Raw genomic sequence first — 18134 nt, 5'->3', positions numbered from 1 at the left:
CTCACTGGTTCTCAGGGTTCTGACCACACTGTGCTTTTCAAGGACAGACAAGAGTTTGGGGTGCTTGTAACTTTATTTGGAAGCAAAAACTTACTGGGTTTGTAGGTTTAGTAAGGCTTAGATTCTCAGGTTTGCTGATAAAAAGGGTACTTTACATTTCATTCTCAAGTGCTTTTATTTGGCCTGTTTATCAACGCAACCCCGGGGTGGGGGGTTAGGGCTGGCTGTCAGCTGTCCAGCGGGACCTTCCGTTTCATAGCCTCGAGGCACCCGCACCCCAGTTAGCTGCTGGCAGAGACCAAGGGTGTACAGAGGGCTGCTCGGATGGCAGGCTGGTGGCCCCACTGGGAGCTGTGGGACCCCCCGGGGCCCCCTACCCAGAGCTGTGGCGTGCTCCCCTGTGTCTCCTCCAGCTGAACCCCTGGTTCTATGAAAGCCAGGGTCCCCCAGTAGCTCAGGCCGTACACACCTGCCTGAGAACAGTTGCTGAGCTGTGAGTTTTTAGTGATTATAATTTAAAGTAAGAAACTACCAGGGAGAGTCTATTTTTAAGAGTTTTCAGGTTGTTTTTGCTGGAAGGATTTTAGTGGCTCCAGAGCCTCCAGGCCACTGTCACCTCCACACACTCTGGCCTGAGGGATCAGCAGAGACAGGTCCCCAAGCAGTAATAGTTTATAACCCATTAAATTCTCTCTGTAAGAGTGACTGGAAAATTTTCTTTCTCTGGAGATCCACTTACGAGAGATTTATAACCTAGGCCTGTAAATGTTCAATTAATGAGGAATGTGTTCTTTCCTCGTTTATTAAGGGAACAGAGCACAGGTAGTTTAATGTTGCGAGTGGACCTGTTTTTATTTGCAGCTGTTGGTTTTCCTGTTTTTTTTTTCCTTGATGGGCCTGCTCTCTTCACATCTGACCCCGCAGGTAGGTCAGACCCTCTGCCGCCATAGGCAGGGCGGCGAGCAGCTGGCACGACCCCCCAGGGCACTTGAAACCATGGGTCCCCATCTCCCCCGAGACCTCCTGAGTTAGGGTCTCGTGGCGGGGCGGGGGGGACACCTGGGACCTTTGTGTCGAAGGCTTTCCTCAGGAGAGAAAACCCCAGGCCGTTGGCCTGCCTCTTGGTGTCTTACGTCCAGAGGCCCCAGGTGGACACCTCTTCCTTGCACACTTGTCACCTTAGGGTCCTTCTCCCTCTTCTTCTGTGGGTAACAGGCCATTGGCTCCCTGAAGGCCCTGGACGTCTGTGCCGAGGTCCTGGGGTGTCTGCAGAGGAAGAGGATTTCCTGGCTGCCGCTCTTTCAGTTGACGGAAGCGGGTGAGAAATCCGGAGACCGGCCGGCCGGCCAGCCGGCCTGCCTGTGTCTGTCCTGGTTCCCAGCCCTCTGCAGGGAGCACAGGGGGCGGCAGGGTCAGACTGCAGCCTCGTTCTTTAGTCCTTCTCTTCAGAAGCAACTTTCAGATGGTTAAACATGAGCCTCTCCTTGGGGCTCACTTTGAAAACTCATTTTTGCAAGTTTTTGTTCTTGGTAAGTATATAGACTCATTTAAGCAAAATAATTTAGTGGAGTATCGAGGATCCCAGGGACCCCGGCCCCCAAGCTCTACTCTGCAGCATGAGGACATCACCCCTGCGTCACCAGGCACACGACGCCCGTGAAGACCCTGACCCTGCAGGGAGGCACCCGCGCTGCTGACGGAGCCCCTCTGTGTTGCAGATGCCGGCCTGGGGCGCACCCTCCTCCGCCTGGCCCCTGACCACCAGGTCAGGCTGCTGCCGGTCGCCTTCTACAGGTAACCCCCGGGGCCTGCTGGTCAGGGGAGGGGCGGCGGGGCTCCCTCGAGATGGGAAAGGCTGCTCCTCTGCTGCCTGCACCAGCCTCAGTGAGGTCTGTGAGGTCCGGGTCACCTGACGTCCGTCTCTGCCTTCAGCCTCCTGTCCTACTTTGACAAGGACGCCCTCCTCCAGGAAGATGCCTTCCTGCACGTTGCTGTTAACATGTACCTGAAGCTCGTGGGCCTCTTCGTGGCTGGGGAGACTGGTGCAGTCTGGACTCCGGCCCACGGTGGGGAGCGCCAGGCCCAGGCAGGTGCAGGGCCAGGCCTGTCTCCAGATGGACCCGGGCGGCCAGCTCTTGGGGGCCTGCGGCCTGGGCAGCCCCTCCTGGCGCAGCGCGCAGCTGTGGGCACCCTGACCGCGGCTCTGCCTGTCTTCTCTCCAGGGCGACCCCGTAAGCCTGATAACAAATGCTCGTCTTTTTCTGCTGCAGTCGATACCTCGGTGCCCAAAAAGGAGCTTCGCAGACGTGGCAGAGGTAACGCCCAGATGCTCACCTTGCTGTCTGTCTTTAAGTCCCCATCACTGTTCACTGTGAGGGTGCTGAACACCTTCGGGAAAACGAGCATGCGGCGTCCAGCACTTGGCATCTCCTCGGGCCCTGGGTGTGTGTTTGGGGGCCGTGGGGCAGCACGGGCCCAGCACACGGGCTTTCTTGCAGCTGCTGGGCGCGAGTGCGGACTGTGACCCGGAAGTGCGTGCCGCCCTCCTCAGCAGGCAGCAGGCCGTGCTGGACCCTGACCTCTGCCAGGAGCCCCGTCTCTTCTGACAGGATCTGCGCAGGGCATAGCCCAGCTCCTCGGTAAATAATTTATTACAAGCGTAACGTGGAGCTCTCGTTGCCCTGAAATGTGGGTTACAAACCTCGACTGCATCAGCGGGGGAGAGGAATCAATTCTTTGAAGTCTGCTTCTGGCCCCAAGTCACTCTGTTTACAGGAGAAGAAACTGCCGGTCCCGGAGCAGAAGCCACAAGGCCCCGTGAGCTGTGTGCTGAGCCCCTGCCACCCAGCATGCGGGGCGGGGGCTCGTTGGGGTGCAGAGCTGTGCCGTCAGGCCTGAACCCCCGTCACTGCCCGCTGAGCTCAGGGGCGGGCGTGCCCTCAGGTGGGCTCAGCCTTCACGGCCTGCCCCGCCGCGGGCCCAGGCGGGGGCTCCGGGGCCTTGTCCGGGGTCTGCGTCAGGGGGTGCACCATGGACATGTGCACGTTGAGGTTGTGAGCCTTTTCGAACCGCCGGCCGCACTGGTCGCAGGCGAAGTCCAGCTCCGTCTCGGCCTTGTGCTTGGTCATGTGGTACTTCAGGGATGCCCGCTGCCGGCACTGGAACCCGCAGACTTCGCACCTGGGGGCCAGGGGCAGGTGAGCCAGGGCACCGCTGGTGGGAGAAACCCCCCGCCCCCCACACTTACTGCAGGGGCTTGGCTCCTGAGTGGCGCATCTGGTGAACCAGGAGGTGCTTCCGCTGCTTGAAGGTCTGCCCACACTCGTCACAGATATAGTTCCGCACCTCTGGGGACCAGAGAGGCAGTGACCACAGGCCCTGACACCCTCCCCTCGGTGCCCGAGTGCCTTACAGGTGACACAGCTCTGATACAGAGCCCTCCGTGCCGCCTGAAATTGTCACCTGGCTGCGGCTTCCTCTCCAACTACTGTGTACATTTCATCTGGAGCCTGTTTTTTGCCCTTTAGGCCGATTTCCTTGAGCACAAATTTTTAGAGGAAGCCAAATCAGTAAGGTTTCATAGATGACTGATCACAGTTGCTGCTACTCTAAGACCCACCGCCACGCTGGGCCCACTGCGGGGTACCCACTGCAAAGGCAATCTTAACGCTCCTGAACAGAACTTGAACCGTCACGCCCACACCAGTGGTCCCACTGCGGGCCGTGCCAGCGGGGCAGCTGCCACGCGCTTCCCGCCCCGCGTCACTGCACGTCCCGCTGCTCATCTACCAGTACCTGAACCAGCCTCCCAGGCAGGCTCCTCCCTCACTAGGGGCAGCCGTCCCGACAGCACCCGATCTAGCCTCTTCTGTGTTAAAACCAAAAACTGCTTGTGGTCACGACCACTGGCATCCAGACTGAGAACAGCTTGACCCAACCCAAGAGAATTACTGTGTTCGTTAGAAGACACAGACAAGAACACTTGGAGCAAAAAACACAGGAAAACTGTTTGTTTCGCTGTGGAAACAACAAGTAAATGTGCGCCGACAATTAAACTGTCAAATCTGAGTGAAGTAAATCATTTTTACAAAGTTCGAAACAAAAAACTCTCTCTCAGGGATAGACACAGGTAACAAATCTATCTAGAAGGGGGTGTGGTTTGGGAGAGCTGCCTTCTGCGCAGAAGCAGCGACGACGTGCACCAGGCACGAACGATTCCAAGGTATGAACGCGTGTTGAGAGAGAGAAGGGGGCGGTGATGACCAGGGCACTGTCTTCACTGTGCTTCCTCCCCCAGTTTCTACACTGGATGTGGGTCACTTTTATAATCCAAAAACCACACGTTATTTTCTTAGTAATGATTTAAAAAAACATGACAAACCCACAGAGAGGTACCAGGATTCTTTGGCGCCAGTTTCCCAGGAGGCAGCCCTGTCCATGGGGGTGGGTGGGGGGACGCACCTGTGTGGATGAGCTTGACGTGGCGCTGCAGGTAGCGGTCGATCATGAACACCTTGTTGCAGCCGGGGTGCGGGCAGGGCCTCTCCCGGACCTCCTCGTGGTGCTCCTTGATGTGCTTCTACAGGAGGGACCGGGGACCTGAGTGCCTCGGCCTGGCCGACACCCCTGGTCACAGCACGTGCCTCCTCCCACAGGCCCTGCTCAGCACCCTCCTCTCCCCAGAGGAACAGATCCCAGCACTGCGGGCCTGTCCGGCTTCCCCCACTTCCCCACGGGCCGGGGCCCTCACCTTCATGCCGTCAGCCCCACGATACACGGCCGTGCAGCCCTGGTGAGGACACTTGTAGATGGTGGGCAGCTCCTCCCTGCAATGCAGAGCACACGTGGAGCCGTGGCCCCGACGGGCTGCACGGCCCCGACGGGCTGCACAGCCCCGGCCCCTCACCTCTCACAGCGCGGCTTGCCCTTCCAGCCCGGCTTGGGCCCAGGTTTCTTTCGAATTTTTGGTTCTTCTGACTTCTTGGCTTCTTTGCTTTCACTCTTCTTACCAGAGACCCTGGGGGAAAAAGAGGACACCAGTCGGTGATGTTTCTGATTGTTTGCATATGCGCTGCTCGTTGTTCTTCAAACAGGAGGTGGGTCTCCTCGGGCCTCCAGGGCTAACCTGCTTCAGTCCCCGTGCTGACTGGCTGGCCCTCAAATTGACCCTTGGCCACCAAAGCTAGAACAGCTCTTCAGGGAGGTGGAGGCCCTGCACTGCCCCCTCGGGACACAGCAGTGGGCCTTCATGACAGCTTTCACTCCCTGTCTGAAACATCAACACCATAATTTTAGAGACAGCATGGAAAATGGGGGGGCAGGGGAGACTCGGGGGTCAGTCCCTCAACAAAACAATCGTTAAGCTAGAAAAAAGGTCAGGATCCACTCTTCTGGAACCTGCTGGGAGACTCACGGCAACCAGGAGAGAGCTCTGTGCCCACTGCCGTCCCCCACTCCGCAGCCCCTGGGCAGTGAGGACCTTGTCCTCCACACGTGTGGGGTCGTGCATTTCAGCCAGTCTCGCAGGCCCCAGAGGACCAGGCCAGACACAGCAACTTCCCCCACTGTGGTGTCCTTCAAAGACTTAAAGATACATGCACACTTCTCTTTCTAGATCCAGGAGTTTAAGGAAATCTGTCAGGAATAGAAGGAAACTTCTAGGGCCATAGCGACAAGCCCACAGCTGACACCATGCTTGGTGGTCAAAGACTGAAAGCTTTTCCTCTGAGATCAGGAACAAGACAGAGATGCTCATTTTCACCACTTTTCAACAGAACACTGGAAGTCCTAGCCACAGCAATTAGGCAAAAAAAAAAAAAAGGGATCTAAATTAGAAAGGAAAGAAAATTACCTCTTCACGATGTCATGATCTTATATGTAGAAAACCCTAAAGAACCCACACAGAAAAATAAATTCAGCAACATTGCGGGGTAGAAAATCAACACACAAAAACCAGTTCTATCTCTATACACTAACAATGAACAGTCCAAAAAGGAAATTAAGAAAACAATTCATTTTTAATAGCATCAAAAGGAATAAGACACTTAGGAATAAACTTAACCAAGGTGAAAGACTTGTACTCTGAAAACTGCAAAATGCTGCTGAAAGAAGTTAAAGACCTAAATAAGTAGATATCTCATACCCATGGATTGTAAAGATGGCAGTAATCCCCCAAAGCAATCTATACGTTCAATCCCTATCAAAATCCCAATGGTGTTTTTTTACCAAAAAAACCCCCAAATATTCACATAGAATTTCAAGATACACTGAATAACCACACAATTTTGAAAGACAACAAAGCTGGAGAGTTCAAACTTCCTGATTCCAAAATTTACTACAAAGCTACAATAATCAAAACTGTGTGGTATGGGCAAAAAGACAGACATACAGACCAACTGAATAATTGAGAGACCAGAATAAACCCTTGCAAGTACAACCAACTGACTTGACAAAGGTGCCAAGACCACTCACTGGGGAAAGGACAGTCTTTTCAACAAAAGGTGCTGGGACAACCGAATATCCACGTACAAAAGAATGGAGCTGGATCCCTACCCCACACCCTACGTAGAAATTAACTCAAATGGATCAAAGATCTAAAACTAAAATTCTTAGGGGTAAATCTTCTATGACCTTAGATTTGGGAATGGTTTCTCTTAAATATGACACCAAAAGCACAGCCAACAAAAGTAAAAACAGGTAAATTGGACTTCAAAATAATTTTTTGTGCACCAAAGGGCACTATGAAGAGAGGGAGAAAAGGGAGAAAATATACAACTCAATGGCAAAAAAGCAAACAACTCAATTAAAAAGTGCGCAAAGGACGTGAATAGACATTTCTCCAAAGAAGATACAAGTATGTGAAAAGATGCTCTACATCACTCATCACTAGGGAAATGCCAATCAAAATGACAATGAGATACCACTTCACACCCATTAGGATGACTATTAAAACACAAAACACACACCCAGAAAATAACAAATATTGGTGAGGATGTGTAGAAATCGGAACCCCTGTACACTGTTAGTAGGAAATGTAGAATGTGCAGCTGCTGTAGAAAACTGTGGCAGTTCCCCAAAAAGTTAAAGAAGTACCATATGACCCAAAGAATTGAAAACAGGGTCTCAAACAGATACTTGTTACAACAGCCTTTATACCATGATTCACAATAGCCAAAAAAGTATAAACAACCAAAATTTGACAGATGAATGGATCAACAAAACATGGTCCATCCATACGATAGAATTTTTTTTTTTGGCCACATCGTGCAACATGCGGGATCTTAGTTCCCTGGCCAGGGATCAAACCCATGCCCACTGCAGTGGAAGAGTGGAGTCTTAACCACGAGACTGCCAGGGAAGTCCCTTTACAATAGAATATTACTCAAGTCATAGAAAGGAATCAAACTGACACATTACAACATGGATGAATTTCAAAAACATTATTCTAAGTGGAAGAAGCCCGTAGCAAAAGGACACATAACATGTTATTGCACTTGTATGAAGTCCCCAGAATGGATACCTAGATTAGGAGTTGCCAAGGCCTGTGGGGAGGAGAGGGGAGGTCGTTGCTTCATGGGGACAGAGTTTCTGTTTGGGACAGTAAAAATTTGGAAATAGTGGTGATAGTTGCATAACATCGTGAGAGCACTTAAATGCTACTGAGTTGTACGCTTTAAAAACTGGTGAAACAGTAAATTTTCTTATGTATATTTTACCACAATTAAAAACAAACAGCTGCCCTCCTCTTTAAACAGTGTATTAACAAGAACCTTCTCGACAACTGTACAGGCTGCTCCTCCTTTTGTCTAATAACTGCTCTTCCGGCCTGGCCTCCACCCTCCTCCTCTGCTGTGTGGCTTGGACACCCAGTCAGAGCTGAACCGTAGCCAGTGCTTGCACAGGATTACGCGTTTCTTGAGAGCAGGAGGCTTCAGAGAGCCCACGGGTGTCTCAGGTGAGTCCTTGAAGGACGAGGTGTTGAGGTCCCTGCAGACGCAGGAGGACCGTGCCCACAGCGCCCAACGCGGGGCTGCCGGCGCCCTTCCTTCCCATCGCCGCTCAGGCTCCTTCTCTCCCGCTCCCTGCTGGAGCCCTGGCCCCTGCCGCCCGGCTGCGGACCCCGACAGGCACGTCTGCTGCAAGGTCACATGGACCACGGCTGCTCAGAGGCCCCATCCTAGGACGTCAGCTGGCACTCACATCATGGCACCTGAGGCACCAAGTGGCCGTCAGGGCTGAGCCCAGAGCTTCCGCCAGCCCACTGCCGCCCAGTCCCACCTCCCACAGGCCTCTGAACACATACCTTGTGTGTCCTGTCTTACAGCATGTGTCTGTGTGCCCTCCCAGGGGCCTCCTGGAAACCCAGGGACACCGGTGTCCTTGTCCTTGTCCCCACACCAGTGGCCCCAGCCCTGCTGGGCAGCAGGACATAAGAGGTGGTTCAGGGAGTTCAGGGTGGGGAGCGGGGGCTCCTGCCACGGCCCCGGGCGGCAGAGAGATGTGGTCTCCCCAGCCTAGCCCACCTGACGCCCCCTCTTGGCCCCAGGCAGCGTCTGTCCACTCAGGCCTGCTCGAGGGCTCGTGACTCAGCCAGCCCCGCACCCTGACTGGGATCTCCTGAGCCGCCTCCTCTCCTGTCTCTCTACCCACAGCCCACATGGGAACTTAAAGGAGAAAAGGAAGTCATTCTTGCTTCTCTGTTTTGTTTTGTGCTTTCCTGGCTGATGGTGTGGTGCTCCCGTGATTTTGTTCCATGTCAGAGGCCCAGGCTGGGCATCTACTAACTGGAGGTGTTTGGGGTGTTCCTGGGCACACAAGTGAAAATCGGCCTTCTCTGCCACAAGCCGGTGTTCTAATGGAGAGAGGACACAAGGCCCTGCTGGGGGCAGGCTGCCTCAACGAGGAAGTGGCGCGGGAATCGGTGCCAGAGGCGGACCCGAGAGCAGATGATGAGCCGGCAAAGTGGGGCCGACAGCAGACGCGGGTGGGTGGCGGGGTCACATCCACAGGGCTCCTCGCACAGCTGGCTGCTGTCCCCCTGGGTGATGCCAGGCCAGGTCCCTGCGCTGAACTGGGCAGGTCCTCCCGGGTCACCCAGAAGCCACACTGTGCTGAGCTGGGGAGGTCAGGCCATCAGAGAAGCAGAAAGCACGTGCTGAGCAAGGCAGACAGGGGCGGCGAGCTTCCGTCCAGTCCCCGCTGCCCCCCCGGGCAGACGCACGTCTCCAGGTCACCCACTGGACACCTCCCACACCCCGCGAGATTACAGCACCACTGTCCCCCTTACTTCTTTTCCGGGTAGGGCTCAAAGGACTCGTCTGAGGACTGGGTATTCTGCTTCTTGTCATTTTCGTCTTCACTCAGGAAGTCTCTAGGAAAGAAGAGAGAACCTTTAGCGAAGCTCCGGGGCCGGTGACGGAGCCAGTGAACCTTCCTGTCTAAAGACACCATGTGGATCCCCACACTGCACGTCTTAGTTCTCCTCAAAAGGCCTAAAATTCCCAAGTCTCCAGCCCCATCTCCTAACAGAAAGGGCACGCCAGCCAGGGTCACAAGCTGACGATCCCCTGTAAGCCACACTTCTCATCATGACACCAGGACCCCGAACTCCCAAAGAGCCTCTCTACCGGGGCCCGAGGCAGGGTGTGAAGACCCTCACAAGAGGTGGGCTTCTCAGGAAGTGGGCTTTTAGAATGTCACCTCACCCCCGTAACTGTGAGCACCTGCCCAGATGAGAGGTCAGCTGTCAGTCATCTCAAAGGTCACAAAGGCCAAAAAAACATCTGTGCGTCTGTAACCTTTACCCTGAAGTGTGAGTCACTACACAGGCTCTGCTGGGCAGCGGACAGAGCCCAGCTGCCACACTCCCCACGGAGAAAGGCCCAAGGCTGGCTGGTGGCTACGGAACAGCCACGGCCTCCTGACCCCGGGGGAGTTTGTGGCGCACACGTTGGGGTTCCTCCAGCACCTGGGTCATCCGTCACTGGCACCAAAATCACGCTGTCCTTCTACTTGTTTGGACAAAAGTGCATCTGCAGTCCAGCCAGAGCTCGCAGGGCAGGGTGGGAAGGCTGGCCGGTGTGCGGCCTCCATCCCGAGAGGTTTGGTCTTGGAGCCCGAGGGTGGCCCCAGGAGCAAACAGGTGCCCCTTCCAGGAAGGTTTGTCCTCCTGTAGGGAGCCTCCACCCCCATGTCACCAACACATCATGACAGAGGGCCAGAGGCTGGCTTCTGTTCTAGTCATGCCTGGGGTTGGCTCAAAACTCAGGCCTTGGAGGGCGAGACAAGCGGCAGCAGCAAAGGACCCGCCAGAGGCCCATCCGAGCAGAGTAACTCCCATACCACCCTGGGCAGGCCCCCTGCAGCTCCATCAGGTCTGAGGTGCCCCGGGGACCCAGGAGCCCCCAGTCAGGAACGGAAGCCTAGAAGCACCCCCCGCCGCTCCCCTCCTCCCAACAGAGAAAGGGGGGAGGCCGGCCGAGACCCAGGCTGCCGGCCCCTGGGATGGCAGCCTTTGGTTTCCAAGGAGGAATTTTAGGCTATGTAAACCCACTCTTCTCTCACCCCTCAGAAAGGTCACTGAACTCGTCTTTTACCCGATCATCCGAGGTTGGAGATGGAACCTGCTTCTCACCCAACTGCCCTGAGAAACAAAGAACAAGACTCCAGTCACCCATCACCCCCAGACGGCCAGGCGGCGCTCCCCGTGAGGATGACGGGGAGCCTGGGGTCCCCCTGCCTCCAAGTCACTCACCTCCCGACCCATCCCCCACATGGGGGTGGCCCCAGCGCCGGGCCACCCCCATGTCGAGCCAACAGTAGCAACACCAGCAAGCCCAGCCCCTCCCCAGGGGTTCGGATCCAGCCGCTTTGGGATGGGATGACTTGTACTTTGTGGATGTTTTGGGACATTTAAAAAAATCACTGTTATCCGAGTACTGCAGGCACACAGTTTAGAAACCCAAGCAGTTCTAAGAACCGTGCAGCACAAGTCTCTCCCCTCCAGCGTGAGCGTCGCCCTCACTCTGAACCGTCCGGCGGCTGAGGGTCAGCACACGGGGCAGCCTGGTGCCCACACGGCAACAGGCGCCCACATGGGGGCCGAGAGACGCGGGCCAGAAGCCAGCCTGGCCCTCCTAACACGACGTCTGCGAACAGCGGCGCCCAACCCACAGTGCCGTGGGATCGGGCCCCGAACAAGGGGCCGCCCAGAGCAGCCCGTCCACACTGGTCCCACCGGGCGCTGGCTGAGGCCCAGGGAGTGACCTGCAGCTGGCTCAGGAGAGCCTCAGACACCAACCGCTGTCGTGCCCCACGAGGCCCCCATCCTCCTCCACCCTCCGTGCCCTGGGCCCACGCAGGCTTAGAGGAAGCCTGGAGGGCAGACGAGGGTGCCTTCACAGAAAGTGCTGGAACAGGGTCCTTGGCCCCTCCCTGCTGTCAGACGGCCGTGAGGCGGCGCTGAGGCGGCCCCCGGCATCACCCCGGCCCCTCCGCGCACGACACCGCAGCCACCGCCCCAACACACGCTTCCTGTCGAGGGCTCTGCCTGGCCCAGGACTAGGAATCCTGGTCAGACAGCCCAGAGGTGCCTCCTACCTGGGGCCCCGCTGTGGGGGAGGCTTGGCTGAGGCGGGGGGCCCGGCCCAGGCCCCACTGGGTCGCCATCTGAAGGAGGCCGGGCTGTGTCCGTGCTGGGCAGCATCTCGGTCTCGGCCCCGGCCGCAGTCGCTCTGCCCTGGGAGCTCTGAGGGGCAGCCCCGCTGGGGCTGGACCCCCGATGCCGGGGGAGCCCCGGGGCCGAATCCTTGTCCCACGTCCGCCTGACGCCCAAGGCGCCGTCCAGCAAGAGGGCCCCGCAGCTGGAGTCGGCGTCCATGGTGTAGTCGTGCCCTCGGTCGCAGCCCCACACGGCCCGGACGATGCCACAGTACTCGGAGGACAGGGTCCTCTGGAGGCTGGGCAGGGCCCCGCAGCCGGCCGCGTGTCCGTGCACCCACCCCACCAAGCCGCGCAGGCCCTGGGGGCTCGAAGCGATCAGGTCCACTGAGGAGAGGCAGAGACGCCAGGGCGTGGCCGGTCAGCACGGTCAGCACGCGCACCTCCCACCCCGCCCACCCCACGCCCCACCCTGGGGTTGCACTCACCCACACACGCTCCCTCCTCCGCCCCCGTCCGAGGCTGCACACCGACCCTGCAAAGGAGCAGTGCCGCCCACTGAGAGCAGGAGTGGGCCCGGCGGCTGCTCCGCGGGCAGTCTGAGCCCTCTCCTCCAAGGCCGCCCGCCGGGCCCCCCTGCCCACACACCCGTCGCACTGGTGCTCACGAGCGTCTGCCTCACCCGGCACGATGGGCTCCCCGTGCGGAGGCTCCCACCCGGGCCGCCCTGTGCCCACGCGGCCCCGCTCGCGGGGTCTCCTGCACGCCCCCAGCGAACAAGAGAGGGCGCCTACTTTGCGCAAGGCTTCCGGCGGCCCGTGGGGGGGACGTTGACCCTCTGCAGGAAAGACGTGAGGAGGCCGTGGCACTGGTAGAACTGGGAGTGGCAGTTCTTGCAGACAAACTGGGACAGAGCCGGGTCCTGGTGGACGGCCACCCCCAGGAGGCGCTGGAAATCCCGGACAAAAACACGGTCCCCAGGGGGCGGCCTTTCTGAGCTCTCCCCAGGCGCCCTGCCAGAGATGCTGCGGAGACTCCGGGAGGAGAACTTCCCGTGACAGAGGCGACAGTGCCCCATGGCCAGGGCCCGGGCCGTTCCTGGGCAAGCACAGGAAACATGAAGTCAGGCATGCAAGACAGCTCCCAGGGGAGGTGAGGCCCACACTCTGCCAGCCTCCCAGCTCCTGGAGCGGGGCCTACCCAGACATGCCCCTTAAACACAGGCGCAGGTCTGGGCCAAAGGCAGGCCTCTGGCTCCCGTCTCCCAGGCGAATACACAGCCTTTGGGGAGAATGGCCAGTGGAGGGCCTTCTGGGCTAGAAAACCTTTCAAAGAATTCTAAATGCCTCCAAAACAAGGCCAGTTTTTTGGGGTTTTTTTTTTGGCTCCATTGGGTCTTCGTTGCGGTGCACGGGCTCTAGGCACACGGGCTTCGGAAATTGTGGCACGTGGCCTTAGTAGTTGTGGCTTGCAGGCTCTAGAGCGCAGGCTCAGCAGTTGTGGCACATGGGCTGAGTTGCTCCGCAGCTTGTGGGATCTTCCCGGACCAGGGCTCGAACCCGTGTCCCCTGCATTGGCAGGCAGATTCTTAACCACTGTGCCACCAGGGAAGCCCAACAAGGCCAGTATTACTCTGATACTAAAACCAGACAAGGACACAACAAGAAAAGAAAATTACAGGCCAATATTCCTAATGAATGTAGATGTAAAAATCTTCAACAAAATAACAGCAAACTGAATTCAACAATTAATTTAAAAGATCATGGAGACTTCCCTGCTGGTCCAGTGGTTAAGAATCCGCCTTCCAAAAAAAAAAAAAAAAAAAAAGAATCCGCCTTCCAATGCAGGGCACACGGGTTCGATCCCTGGTTGGGGAACTAAGATCACACATGCCACGGGGCAACTAAGCCCACACACCACAACTACTGAGCCCGGCGCCACAACTACAGAGCCCACACACTCTGAAGCCCACGCGCCACAACTACAGAGTCCATGCACTCTGGAGCCTGCATGCCACAACTAGAGAGAAGTCCATGCGCCACAACGAAAGATCCCGTGTGCCACAACCAAGGCCCGATGCAACAAAAAAATATATAAATAAAATAAATAAATAAATAAGTAAATAAAAGATCATGCACAATGATCAGTTGGGATTTATTCCAGGGATGCAAGGCTGGCTCAACCTCCCCAAATCAATCCATGTGACACACATTAACAAAATAAAAAATAAAAATCATACAATCATATCAATAAATGCAGAAAAAATGTTTCACAAAATTCAACATCCATTCACGATAAAAACCTCAATAAATTGTGTACAGACAGAAAGTGTACCACAACATAATAAAAGCCATATATGACAAGCCCAGAGATAACATCATACTCAATGGTGAAGAGCTAAAAGCTTTCCTCTAAGACCAGGAACAAAGCAAGGATGCCCACTCTCACCATTTTTATTCAACATAGTACTGGAAGTCCTGGCCAGAGCAATTAGGCAAGAAAAATAAAAACCACCCAAATCATAAAGAAAGAAGTAAAACAACCTCTATTTGCACATGATATTATATATAGAAAACTCTGTAAGACTCCACCAAAAAAACTGTTAGAATAAACAAAGTCAGTGAAGTTGTAGAGTACAAAATCAATATACAAAAATTGGCTGACTTCTAAATACTAACACACTATTAAAAATTAAAACAACCAGATTTATAATTGTGTCAAAAAGAATAAAATCATTAGGAATAAATTTAACCAAGGAGGTGAAAGACCTGTACACTGACAACTATAAGACACTGAAGAAAGAAACTGAAAACACAAATAAATAGAAAGATAGTCCATGCTCGTGGGTTGGAAGAATTAATATTGCTAAAATGTTTACACTCCCCAAAGCCATCTACAAATTTAAAGCAACCCCTATCAAAATCCCACTGGTACTTTTCACAAAAATACAACAATCTTAAAATTTATATGGAACCAAAAAAAAAATAACCATGAATAGCCAAAGCAATCCTGAGAAACAAGAACAAAGCTGGAGGCGTCATTTCAAACTATATGGAGGCATGATCACGGAGGCATGATTTCAAACTATACTACAAAGCTACAGTAATCAAAACAGTACAGTGTTAGCATAAAAATAGACATGTAACCTAATAAAACAGAATAGAGAGCCCAGAAATAAATTCATGCATATAGAGCCAATTAGTTTACAACAAATGAGCCAAGATATACAATGGGGAAAGGACAGTCTCTTCAATAAATGGTGTTGGGATTGGGAGATTGGGATTGACATATATACACTAATATGTATACAATGGATAACTAATAAAAACCTGCTGTATAAAAAAATAAAATTCAAAAAAAAAAATGGTGCTGGGAAAACTGGAGAGCCATATGCAAAAGAATGAAACTAGACCACCACCTTATATCATACTCAAAATAAACTCAAATGTATTACAGATTTGAAAGACCTGAAAGCATAAAACTGCTTCATAGAAGAAAACATAAAGGTAAGCTCCTTGATATGGGTCTTGGAGATGATTTTTTGGATTGACACCAAAAGCAAAGGCAACAAAAGCAAAAATAAACAAATGGGACTACGTCAAACTAAAAAGTTTCTGCACAGCAAAGGAAACCATCAACAAAATGAAAAGGCAACCTACTGAATACGAAAAAAAGTTTGCCAATCATGTATCTGATAAGGGGTTAATAATCAAAATATGTGAAAAACTCATACAACACTATAATAAGAGCACAAATAATCTGATTTTAAAAATGAGCAAAGGATCTGAAGAGACCTCTTTCCAAAGAAGGCATACAGATAACCAACAGGTGCGTGGAAAGGTGCTCAACATCACTAATCATCAGGGAAATGCAAATTAAAACCACAATGAGATATCACTCCCACCTGTCAGAATGGCCATCACCAAAAAGTCAAGTAATAACAAGTGTTGGTGAGGGTGTGGAGAAAAGGGAACCCTTGCGCACTGTTGATGGGAATGTAAATTGGTGCAGCCACTATGGAAACAGTATAGAGGTTCCTCAAAAAATTAAAAACAGAACTACTACACGGTCCAGCAATTCCACTGCCGGGTGTTTATCCTAAGGAAATGAAAACACTAACTTGAAAAGATATATGCAGCCCTATACTCACTGCAGCATTATTTATAATAGCCAAGGTATGGGAACAACCGAAGTGTCCACCAATGGGTGAATGTTTAAAGAAACTGTGGTACATATACACAATGGAATATTTACTCAGCCATGAAAAAGTGAGAAAATTCTGCCATTTCCAACAACATGGATGGACCTTAATGGCATTACACTAAGTGAAGTAAGTCAGATGGAGGAAGATGAATACCATATGATCTAATACGTGGAATCTAAAAAAAGAAAAATCCTGAACTAACAGTTACAGAAAACATATTAGTGGTTGCCAGAGAAGGGGAGTGGGGTGGTGAGTGAAATGCATGAAGTGGTCAGAAGGTACCAACTTCCAGTTATAAGTCCTGGCAATGTGCTATACAGTATGGTAACTACAGATACTTCAGTATAATACTGCGTTGTATATTTGAAAATTGCTGAGATCTTAAAAGTAGATCCTAAAAGTTCTCATCTTAGAGAACTTAGAAGGGAAAACAACTTCTAACTACAAGGGGTGATGGATGTTACCTAGTACACCTGAAACCAATATCATGTTATGTGCCAATTATACCTCAAAAAACTCCTCCCCCCCAAAAAAATAATAATAAAAAAGAAAGTTTGAGTAAATAGATAAATGCCTCCACAGCTATGGAACTTCATAAACTAAGCTGGAAACTTCATTCCTCTTCACATCACCCTCCTGCGACCAGAACTGAAAGAGCCGCGCCCATGCTCTGCTTCTCCGGGGGTCTCCTGTCTGCAAGTGTAGACGATGCCACCTCCCTCTCTGCCCCGGGGGAGGACTACATGACAGAAGCGTGAAGTCCTTCTCGAGGGGGCAAAAGCATTACACGAAGGCAAAGTGCATATTAACGCCCATACCGCCTGCCAGGAGGGGGCCCCGGCACTCCTACACTTAACCCTCTTAGTTCTGTTTTAACGAAGAGGAAGCTAAGGCCCAGACCAGATTAAGCCATTATCCAAGGAGCACAGGGCAAAACCACGACTGAAACTCAGGCCTGCCCGACAGACGGCAAGACTTGAGCACTAATTACTCAGTGAGCTCAGAGTGGGCGCCGAAAGGACAGCTGTCTTGCGAAACATCACCCAGCGCAGCTGCGGCGTCCGCCGCGGAGACCGCCTCACCCCCTCCAGGCGGGGAGGCCTAGTCCGCTTTCTGAGGAGCCAAGGCACCCTGGGCCGGGCTGTCGCGGGGCGCGGGGGCGAGCGGGTGGTCGCGGGGGGCCGGGGAGTCACGGGGGGCCGGTGCTCCCCGGGGGCCGGGTGGTCGCGGAGACGGGTGGCCACGGGGGGCTGGGTAGTCACCGGAAGCCTGGGGGGTCGCGGGGGCACTCGGCGGTCACGGGGGGCCCCCGCCCGCCGCCCCTCGAGCCCGGACGGCAGGACCCACCTGCCTCGTCGGCGCCGTCCTCGCCCGCGTCCGCGCAGGCCCGCGTCGGGCCCCAGCCCAGCCGCGCAGCCACCAAAGCCGCCGCCTCGGCCACGTCGGGACCGCTGCGGGAGGGGCGGCCCCGGGCCCGGCCACGGCCACAGCTGCCGCCACCGGAGCTCCCGCGCTGCCCGGACACCCCGGGCGACAGGAAGCGCCCGAGCCGGTCCCGCTTCATCGCTGTGGCGGCGGCTTGAGCTCGGCCCCGGCGCTCCGCCCCGTCCGATTCCGTTCGGCCCCGCTCGGCTCCGCTCGGCTCCGCCCGGCCCCGCCCGGCCCTGCTCGGCCCGGCGCTCCGCCCCGTTCCTCCTCGCTCAGCCCCACTCGGCCCCGCTCGGCCCCGCTCGGCCCCGCTCGGCCCCGCTCGGCCCCCCTCGGCCCCGCTCGGCCCCGCTCGGCCCCGCTCGGCTAGCCGGGCCAAGAGGCAGGGCTAGGTATTGCTCCGCCCAGAGCCTCTCGTCCGCTAGGTTGGACTGTGCTCGCTCATTCAGTTCGACTCCGCCGTTCGGCTCCGCGGGACTCACTGGAAGCGGGGCGGGGCGATGAGGGAGGGGCGGGGCGAGTGATGGGGGCGAGGAGGGTGAGGAAACAGGGATTGGACGGATTGACAGCGGGAGGGGAGTGGCGAGGAAAGGGAGGAGGGGAGGGGAGAAGCGTAGCGAGGAGGGGCGGGGCGATGAGGGGAGGAGGGGACTGCGGAGGGGAGGGGCGGAGGAGGGCGGGGCAGCACGGCATGAGGCGGGAAAGGGGCGGGGCGTACGCGGTTGCCCTGTCACCGACAAGGAATGATGGCATCGGTAGTTGCACTTACACTGTCGTGGCAACTGCGGGAGGAGAGTATTTGAGAGCTCCGTCACCCCCACCTCCGCCCCTTCAGCTCCAGGAG

The 18134-nt window shown here is 54.7% G+C and overlaps 2 protein-coding genes across 10 annotated transcripts in view; one reads left to right on the top strand and one right to left on the bottom strand.

Moving 5' to 3' along the window:
• FANCA (FA complementation group A) overlaps window positions 1-4068 on the top strand; it is a 50155-nt gene extending 46087 nt beyond the window's left edge. For 2 of the 8 annotated variants that reach the window (XM_059906340.1, XM_059906336.1), the window contains 6 exons: window positions 862-924; window positions 1216-1318; window positions 1719-1794; window positions 1933-2086; window positions 2223-2315; window positions 2499-4068. In XM_059906340.1, the coding sequence (XP_059762323.1) occupies window positions 862-924; window positions 1216-1318; window positions 1719-1794; window positions 1933-2086; window positions 2223-2315; window positions 2499-2606 (597 nt within the window). In that variant the 3' untranslated portion in view covers window positions 2607-4068. Of the gene's footprint in view, window positions 1-861; window positions 925-1215; window positions 1319-1718; window positions 1795-1932 lie in introns of all 8 variants that reach the window. The other 6 variants (XM_059906334.1, XM_059906335.1, XM_059906338.1 and 3 more) reach the window with 5 other exon arrangements.
• ZNF276 (zinc finger protein 276) lies at window positions 55-18132 on the bottom strand. Of its 2 annotated transcripts, none has more exons than XM_059906345.1 (11): window positions 18060-18132; window positions 12453-12756; window positions 12147-12193; window positions 11599-12045; window positions 10564-10642; window positions 9287-9370; window positions 4907-5017; window positions 4751-4826; window positions 4462-4579; window positions 3248-3347; window positions 55-3180 (listed from the first exon to the last, which is right to left on the bottom strand). In XM_059906345.1, the coding sequence occupies exons 2-11, from the start codon at window positions 12734-12736 to the stop codon at window positions 2940-2942; spliced, it is 1587 nt and encodes a 528-aa protein (XP_059762328.1). In that variant the 5' UTR covers window positions 12737-12756; window positions 18060-18132; the 3' UTR covers window positions 55-2939. The 2 variants fall into 2 exon arrangements, with proteins under 2 accessions (XP_059762328.1, XP_059762327.1); XM_059906344.1 differs by lacking the exon at window positions 18060-18132 and adding an exon at window positions 17210-17426.
• Window positions 18133-18134: the final 2 nt, after the last annotated feature.

Source organism: Balaenoptera ricei, chromosome 19, assembly GCF_028023285.1.
Source record: "Balaenoptera ricei isolate mBalRic1 chromosome 19, mBalRic1.hap2, whole genome shotgun sequence".
Taxonomy (NCBI): domain Eukaryota; kingdom Metazoa; phylum Chordata; class Mammalia; order Artiodactyla; family Balaenopteridae; genus Balaenoptera; species Balaenoptera ricei.
This window is presented reverse-complemented; position numbering and strand designations above follow the sequence as displayed.

Bases quoted from the DNA above. Each gene is read 5' to 3' on its own strand.
- ZNF276 (XM_059906344.1), bottom strand. From the start codon at position 17,426: ATGAAGCGGGACCGGCTCGGGCGCTTCCTGTCGCCCGGGGTGTCCGGG. The intron at 12,046-12,146 runs GTGAGTGCAACC...GCCTCTCCTCAG, and splicing joins GGAGGAGGGAGCGTGTGTGG to TGGACCTGATCGCTTCGAGC. The intron at 4,580-4,750 runs GTGAGGGCCCCG...TCCCTCCTGTAG, and splicing joins GTGGGGCTGACGGCATGAAG to AAGCACATCAAGGAGCACCA.